The 9138-nt window shown below is 42.4% G+C and overlaps 1 protein-coding gene across 5 annotated transcripts in view; it reads left to right on the top strand.

The window, feature by feature from the left end:
* The window catches only part of Ppp4r1 (protein phosphatase 4 regulatory subunit 1), a 57564-nt gene that overhangs the window by 18033 nt on the left and 30393 nt on the right, over positions 1-9138 (top strand). For 3 of the 5 annotated variants that reach the window (XM_031368605.1, XM_031368606.1, XM_031368608.1), the window contains 4 exons: positions 1353-1488; positions 2268-2374; positions 6660-6802; positions 7369-7515. In XM_031368605.1, coding sequence (XP_031224465.1) covers positions 1353-1488; positions 2268-2374; positions 6660-6802; positions 7369-7515 — 533 coding nt within the window. The remainder of the gene's footprint in view (positions 1-1352; positions 1489-2267; positions 2375-6659; positions 6803-7368; positions 7516-9138) is intronic. The other 2 variants (XM_031368607.1, XM_031368609.1) reach the window with 1 other exon arrangement.

The following is a 9138-nucleotide window of genomic DNA, read 5'->3' on the forward strand; positions in this document are numbered from 1 at the left end:
TGCTTTGTTGTTGTGTACTAGACACTGATGATTTGACTGTTGTTGAGTGTTAGATGCCTTTGCAATCCCTTCATACTCTGGGAATCTTGCTTTAGAGTCTAAGTTATACCTGAGTACTCTGATCCTTGTGTGCTTACCTGTGAGGCCCTGGAGAATTCTCTTGTGAGATAGCCCAAGTAGTACCTAGTTTGACAGAGCTTAGTGGGACACAGTGGAACCCTTGACTCCTTCTCTTCCTCTCTTGATCCTACTGTTTAGTCCCTCTGCCCTTCAGCTCTCCGCAGGGTTTAGTTGGCCCCTCCTACAGCTGCTGCAGATGTGCCTGGGATGTGCACAGATGTGCAGTGGTAGTGATCGCTTTAACACAGACTTTTCTCGACCGAATATTAGGTCTTAACATAAGTATTTTCATGATTTGTTTTCCTAACATGAGCCTAGGAGTTGACACAGGAGCATTTAGTATCTGTCTAGTGAATATAAATACTAATTATAGTTTTTAGTTCTTTTCTAGTAAATCAAGTCAAGCACTTTTCAGTGTTTGTCATGGAATTGACTAAGTCACTGTTTGCTTTTCTGTGTTTTTTTTTCACAAGCTGTTAGTATTCTCTGTGAGCATGAAATTTTAGGGTTTTGTTTGTTTTTGTTTTGTTATGAGATAGGATCTCACCATGTAAGTCCTGTCTGTCCTAGAACTCATTATATAGATCAGGCTGGCCTCAAACTCAGAGCTCTGCCTGCCTCCCAAGTGCTAGGAGCCATTATGTGAGCTAAACATGTAAAAAATAGTTTTGTTGGTTTTTTTTGTTTTATTCTGGGTTTTGTTTGTTTGCTTGGTTGGTTGTTTTTTGAGACAGCAGGGTTTCTATGTGTAACCCTGGTTGTCTCAAACTATTCTGTAGACCAGATTGGTTTCAAATTCATAGAGATCCAGAGATCCACCTGCTCTGCCTCTTGAGTGCTGGGCTGAAAGCTGTGTGCCACTGCTGCCCAGCTAGAGACGAGTCACTGTGGGCCTTTGTACTGAGTCTATAGCCACTGAGTGTGTGCTGCTAGAGGCCAGTAAGACTGGGCGGAGAGAGGAGGACTCCTGGGCGGAGAAAGGAGGACTCCTGGGCGGAGAGAGGAGGACTCTTGGGCGGAGAAAGGAGGACTTCTGGGCGGAGAGAGGAGGACTCCTGGGCGGAGAGAGGAGGACTCCTGGACGGAGAGAGGAGGACTCCTAGAGGTAGTACTGGGGGCGGGGATTTTAAGGTATTTGTTGGTACTGCTCCAGAAGCATGCACTGCTTCAGCAGTCAAGGGGCACTTGGAGTTTCGGAGTGTTATAAGGAGTATTTCTGATGTCTCTGCTAGTTGGTGTGGATGACTACAGCTCAGAGTCTGATGTGATTATTATACCTTCAGCCCTGGACTTCGTCTCACAAGATGAAATGTTGACACCCTTGGGGAGGCTGGACAAGTATGCTGCAAGTGAGAACGTATTTAACAGGTATGTGTGTGCTCTTCATTAACATGAGGGAATCTCAGTAGGGACCCAGAGTCATCCACCCCAGAGGGCTGCATCAGGTGCAGTCAGGTCCCGGGTTGTAGCCTGATCTGTATTGTATTTGTCCTCCATGATTCTTGTTGGTTGTTGGGTTAATTGATTACCATTTAATAGCTTATTGGGGAATGTATTAGTCCTCTACCAGCTGACATGGAATGCTCCTGTCTTCCTTCTGGAATCTCAAATCTTTGTTGAATGTTTTTGACTGTAGATAATAAAGCTTATACTAATAAATATGACATTTAACATAATGAAGCGTGAATATATTTTACCCTTGCTGTGATGAGAGGATAATTGAAGTGAAAATTGAGTGACTAAAATTTCCATAATTATTTGGATAAAGTTAAAAAATTGGTAATAGGGCTGGTGAGATGGCTCAGTGGGTAAGAGCACCAATTGCTCTTCTGAAGGTCATGAGTTCAAATCCCAGCAACCACATGGTGGCTCACAACCACCTGTATGAGATCTGATGCCCTCTTCTGGTGCATCTGAGGACAGCTGCAGTGTACTTATAATAAATACATAATAAATAAACCTTTAAAAAAATTGGTAATAATCTTATCAGTAGAATTATTGCCAACTTTTGCTTCTTAGAAATCACAAGTTTAGTATGTGACTTGCAGTAAGAAATATTGTCTTCATGAAACATAAGGATTCTGTATTTTGAAGATCTAAATAACAGGTACAGGCAGCACTGAACACCATCTGACTTTCTCCTGTAGACAAATGGTGGCCCGCAGTTTGCTGGACACTCTGAGGGAAGTCTGCGATGATGAGAGAGACTGCATTGCCGTCTTGGAAAGAATCAGCCGATTAGCGGATGACTCAGGTATGTGTTTACAGAGAAATACATTGTTTCTAGAAAGGCTTCTTTCAGTAAATCTGTATTTCTAAACCTGTAGTAGAGATGAGATTTAAGATTCCCCACCTCCAACCCCAGCACTGTGGAAGAGCTGTGTTCAGAGCTGTTCTGTACTATACAGAGAGACCCTTTCTCCCCACCCCCATTTTTAAAAAGGAAATTATTAATTTACTAGTTCTAAGTAGGAAAAAAAAATCCAGTTTACATATGTCCATTTACTTAATTTTGGAAATTTCTCATCAGTATAAATCCAAGAACTTAGGTTACTTCTGTGATTTATGTTAACAATTTTTAAGTTATTTAGAGTAAATTGGAAGAAATGGAAAGGGCTTTAAATGTTCGTGGGAAAATAATACTTCTGTCTTACTTACATGAAAAACATTGATTAATTTTTTGATTTTGCTCTTTGGACAGGGTCTCTTTGTGTAGCCCTATCTGTTCTAGAACTCTCTGTATAGACCAAGCTGGCCTTGAACTCACAGAGAGTTCCTGTCTCTACCTCCTGAGTGCTGAGATTAAAGTGGCATGCCACCATGCCTGTAAAATGAAAATTAGCTTATTGTTTAAACAAAGACAGAAGAGTTTTCTTCAGAAGGAGGTAAACTTAAGCCTGACATGGTGGCTCATGTTAGTAATCTTAACTCTTAGAAGACCAAAGTGGGAGGATTGCTCTATAGTGTGAAGCCAGCCTGGGCTGCATAGTATATCCCAGCTAGTCTGGATTATAGAATAAGACCCTATCAAGAACTTGATTTGAAAATTAGACAATAGTATTTTTTTTTTGGATTTTCGAGACAGGGTTTCTTTGTATAGTTCTGGCTGTTCTGGAACTCACTCTATTGACCAGGCTGGTCTCGAACTCAGAAATCCTCTGCCTCCCAAGTGCTGGGATTAAAGGCGTGCGCCACAACTGCCCGGATGTGATAATATTTTTTAAGATTGTTTTTATTGTGGTAAAATAAGCATAGGATGTGACACTTTAAGGCAAGTTGTCTCTGTGGTATGAGCATGTACATGCATGCAGAGGTCAAAGGAGGGTATTGGGTCCTGCTGGATGACTGCCTTATGCCCGTGGGACAGCATTTCCTACTGGACCTAGAACTGCTGTTTGGGGAGGAATTCTGCCCAGTAAGTTCCCAGGGACTGCCTGTTGCCTCTGCCTTTCAGTGCTGGGTCACAAGGGTCACCTCCACTTCCCATGAGTCCTGATGACCAGAGCTTAGACCTCCTGCTTGCCCGGGGAACCAGCTCCCCTGTCACTTATTTATTTAATGAGTACACTGTGGCTGTCTTCAGACACACCAGAAGAGGGCATCGGATCCCAGTACAGATGGTTGTGAGCCACCATGTGGTTGCTGGGAATTGAACTCAGGACCTCTGGAAGAGCAGTCAGTGTTCTTAGCTGTTGAGCCATCTCTCTAACCCCACCCCCACCCCCATTGCAGGTTTTAAGCACATGTATATATTTGAATTTATAAACAATCCAAAAATAAAGATTGAAATATTCTTTCTTAAATCTATTAAAATGTTTTTAATTTCTTACAAACTCTTTGGCTTTTCTGGGAATTGAACTCAGGACCTCTGCCACCCTGCTTGCTCTGACCCCTCTTGCTCCAGCGTAATTCACTGTCACTGTCTTCAGATGCACCAGAAGAGGGCGTCAGATCTCAAGAGGGCATCCGATCTCATTACGAGTGGTTGTGAGCCATCATGTGGTTGCTGGGAATTGAACCCAGGACCTCTGGGAGAGCAGTCAGTGCTCTTACCCGCTGAGCCATCTCGCCAGCCCCCACTCTTTGGCTTTTCAATAAGTTCATTTTTAAACATGAGATGAATTAGTCCTTTAACAAGCAATTGATGTATGGAACCTAGGGCATGGTGCTGGGCGGGCCTCTCACGTCACCTCTGGCTGAGTAGATATTTTTAAAATGGTTGAGAATGTGGAGCTGTTGAAACACGTGGATAATAATAATAGTAATAATAATAAAAAATAAAATAATTAATAACAATAGGCCCCCATGGATTTCCACTGACTTCATTTTCCATGGGCATTGTGATGGTTTCTAGTCCAGCCCACCTGGGTCGCTGACGTTGGTGCTGGTAATGAGACCGTTTTCAGAAGTTCAGACTCTGTTTTCATGTCATCTTGCTGTTCACGTCCTGTCGTGTTCTTCCCTTGGTTGTGTCTCTTGATACTGTCTCTTTGAAGTAGAGTGTTTGACATCTCAGAGATGTAGACCTTTCTGGTTGTTGAAGACGTGATGTGACAGTCCTTCCTGTTTCTGCCAAGGACTTATTTCTATGTCCCTTAGAGACTGAGAGTTCATTTAGTGAATCCTCAGGAATTTTGTATTTGCTTCCGCCTTGATCATAAGGGTCCTACAGTGGCTTAGAGTTGTTAGTTATCAAGTGTGGTTGATGTTTCCGAGGTATGTTCTGCTCTGCCGTGAACTTGCAGCTGTGTACTCGTACCTCTGACAGAGCTCTGCTCTGCTGTCTCACCTGGAACTTGCTATGTAGATCATTCTGGCCTGCAACTGGGAGACCCACCTCCATCTGCCTCCTGATGGCACTTATATGCACCATGCCTAGCTGGGCCTCTTTTCTCTATGGGCAATACTGTTTGTATCTTCTTTGAGAAATTTTCTCCACCTCAAAGTCATAACTATTTTTCATGTGTTATCTAACACAGACCCTTTAATTGCTTTTGCTTATGTTTATATAACTGTTAACATTGACAAAGTTTTTATATATTTATATATATACATATATACATACATATATATACACACACACACATATATGCATTACAAGATGTTCCTAGAACTATTTCTTACATTTGCTTAAGGATGTTTATGTGCCCGAATGTATATATGTGTACTGTATGTGTACAAGAGTCCGCAAATGTTAGAAGAAAGTGTCAGATCCTCTGAAACCTGCCATGTGAAGGCTGGAGACCAAACCCAGGTCCAACGGAAGAACAGTAAGAACTCTGAACTGCTGAGCCATTTTTCCAGCCTTTCTTGTATTTTAATGGTAGCCAGTTAACAGCAGCATTTATTGAGGAGGTTATTTCTCCTTTTCACCTGTCCATACTACATACACATTGTCTGCCTCTGGAGTTTACTGCTTTTCTCTGTTTGCCTAAGCAGAACTCTAAAGAAAGAAAGGTTTCTGATTTCATTCTTTCTGAAACTGGAACTGTGATGCTTTTTTGCTTTATAAATATATGGAGATAAATAATTATTAACTTCATAACTGGAGCCTATAAATAAAAGTATGAGTATATATGCTTGTGTCTTAAAATTGGATATTTTTATTCAAGAGAAATCATCTCACTTTGCACAACAGTATAATAAAATTCTAAGTGTGGTTTGTCACTAGGACTCTTAGCTTTGTAAAATGCCAGTACATTTTCTACTGAAGGCCAGATTTTTTTTCTTTTTTGAAATTTGGAATTCCACTGGGTTCATTCCTATATATTTATGTTACGGTGACGATAGAAACACAGTCATTCATAGGTGCCAGAGGTCTCTCGAGCCTGGTGTGATTGACTGCTTAACCTAGTCATCCTCACGTCTGAAGGGACAGATGACTGGTTACTGGTAATCCTCACGTCTGAAGGGACGGATGACTGGTTACTAGCATGCTAATGTCTTTTAGCCACTTGCTTGTTTTTAAATTTGCTTGTTTGTATTTTTTCTTCTATTTTGGCAGTGGCATGAATATATTTAACTGTAAATACTTATTGTCACCTACGCTGTTTTATCTTTTAACTAATGTGGTACCTGTTGTCTTTAGTGTTTTTATAAAGGGAAATTAGTCGTTTTAAGTCTAGTTATCAACTTTCAGAGATGATATTGAGAGGAGGAGCCACTGGCTTTACAACTTTTCCTAGGTGGTCCTTCCCTCAGATGGTAGCCTGTTGTAGTGTTGAGGTCATTTATAACACTTTCCTGCCACAGACTGGGTAGGAATGCCAGATAGAGTATTTAACTCTAGTTCAGTGTGGCTTATTGTAGATGCTGGGTCAATGAATTCATCATAAGAAGTTCTTTACCCAGCGCATACTGAGCCAGGATATGTGGAGGTTGGGAATGACTTCCTCCTCTCATTTAAGGAAAGAAGTGTTGGGTTAGAGAACATTGTGAGTCCTCACCATGCTGGTTCTAAGTAGCCTGGAGCCCAGGTGAAGGTGGGCAGCTGTCCCCGTGAGAGGACGTGCTTGTTTATGTTGCTCTTGTTTCACTAGAGCCAACTGTGAGAGCGGAGCTGATGGAGCAAGTGCCACACATTGCACTGTTTTGTCAAGAGAACCGGCCCTCGATACCATATGCTTTTTCCAAGTACTTACTACCAATTGTGGTTAGATACCTTGCAGACCAGAATAACCAGGTAAGAGTTGCATTTACTTGTTCTTAAAGGACTTTTATATAGCATAGTACATGTAGAATGGCCCAACTCAAGTGATATAAGATGAATGCTTTTCGGGTCTAACTTCATTACTGTATTTTCCAGAAGTGACTTCTTATCTGAGATTAAGGTGTGCTGAGAGTCTAACAGATTTATTAGAGCCCTTGATCCCGTTATAAAGGGCTTATAAAGGGCTTACCAGTCTCTCCGATACCCTCAGTGACACTCGGTAAGAACTGAAGGGAGTGTCCACAAGTACCTGCTAGGTTTTGCAAGTTATAGGTTCCTACATTAGTAGAAGTGTTCTCATCTGCAAAGATGATGTTGCAGAGATTTGGTTTTGGTTTTGGTTTTTCGAAACAGAGCTTTCTCTGTGTAGCCCTGGCTGTCCTGGATGGAACTCACTAGACTACTCTGGCCTCAGATTCAGAGACCCACCCACCTCTGCCTCCCAAGCTTTAGGATTAAAGGCGTGCGCTGCCACCACCTGCTTATTGTAGAATTTTATGTATTTGTACTTTTTTATCCTGTGATATTTTTCTTGGTAGGTGAGGAAAACCAGCCAGGCAGCTTTGCTGGCTCTGCTGGAGCAGGAGCTGATTGGGCGATTTGACGTGGAGACCAAGGTGTGCCCTGTCCTCATAGACCTGACTGCTCCAGACAGCAATGACGATGTGAAGACAGAGGCTGTGGCTGTACGTCTGTACCTCCGTTAGGCACTGACAGTGAGCTTTGAGAATGTGCTGATAGGTGTTGTCACTCCCACCCTTAGCTCCAGAGCTGAGACGGGGATGGAAAAGTACTAACTAAACCTGACTGGGTGCGGAACGTTTGCTTTATACCCTAACACTGACCTTTTGTTGATACAAAAAAATAGTGACAGAAATTGCGAGTGATTCCAGGTCATCCATGAGAACAGTGATGATTCTGTAGTTTTGTGCCCCTTGAAAATTCCGTTTTCATTATTTCTTATATAGTAGATGTCAATTAACAAAAATTTAGATTTTTTTTCTCAACTGTTTTCATTGTTGTTAGCCATTTAAAGTATAGTGCTCAGTAGTATTTAATACAATCACAACTGTCTTAGTTAGGGTTTTACTGCTGTGAACAGACACCATGACCAAGGCAAAACATGGCAGCGTCCAGGCAGGCATGGTGCAGGAGGAGCTGAGCCTTCTATATTTTCTGAAGGGCCGGTAGCAGAAGACTGGCTTCCAGGAAGCTAGGAGTAGGGTCTTAAGGTCCACACCCACAGTGACACACCTCTCCCAACAAGGGCCAGGCCTCCCAATAGTGCCCTCCCTGGGCGGAGCAGATCCCAACTATCACAGCGGCCTACAGTCACCACCCCCGCCTACCTCCAAACAATCACGCCTTCATTTCAGAAACTCTTCAGTAAAGAAGTCAGTTTGGGTATAATAACTGTTGGTTATATTAAGAGGAGCCTAGCCTAAAACAGTTATAATGCTCAGGATTGAAAGAAAGCTTATGATCCCCGTAACTGGTTTATGTTGGTTTTAGGAAACCATTAATTCTCATATGGTGCCTAGATTAGACAGAGCATGGTGCCTAGATTAGACAGAGCTTCAGACTTCAGCTCTGCCTCTCTGAAGCACAAAGCTGTCGGTGGGGTGTGGGAGCTGCAGGTGTTACCCTGTCCAAGGATGTAGGGATTGTTGGTAGGAATCGTTGAACCTGCAGATCCGCCTAGGAAAGCTACCAGCCTAACAGCCCATGAGCATGGTGCACCTCAAAGGGATTTGATGACTTACGTATTGGATGACACAGTTATGTTTTGTAGCTTTGAACAGAAAGATCTTACTTTTTGTTGATTTTCACATTTTAACATTATAAATGGTGCATTTTTAAAGTTCTCCAGTTCATCATTAATTTGTAGAAATAAAAGCCATTTTTATTCTGAGGTAGATACCTGCTGCTTTCTTAAGTGTACTTACTGTGTTCTGTAGTAGATCCATTGGAGTCTTGTATGTAGGGAGTGAAGTTATACGTAGCTGAGAGTCTCTCCCCTCTGTGTGTGTGTTTTCCTTGTCATTTTTGCACAGTCTGGGAATAGATGTGTTTGGGAAATGCTGACCGAAGGCGTTGGATTTCCGTCTGTAGTAAATATGGGATGGGCTTCAGCTAGTTGCTAGGGAAGGAAGCTCCTACTTTGTTATTTGTTAGCTGGAACAAATAGTGTGGGGACTGTGTCTGCAAAGGCAAGCGTGGGGACTGTGTCTGCAAAGGCAAGCGTGGGGACTGTGTCTACGCAAAGGCAGGCGTGGGGACTGTGTCTACAAAGGCAGGCGTGGGGACTG

This window comes from Mastomys coucha, unplaced genomic scaffold (genome assembly GCF_008632895.1).
Source record: "Mastomys coucha isolate ucsf_1 unplaced genomic scaffold, UCSF_Mcou_1 pScaffold14, whole genome shotgun sequence".
Lineage (NCBI taxonomy): Eukaryota > Metazoa > Chordata > Mammalia > Rodentia > Muridae > Mastomys > Mastomys coucha.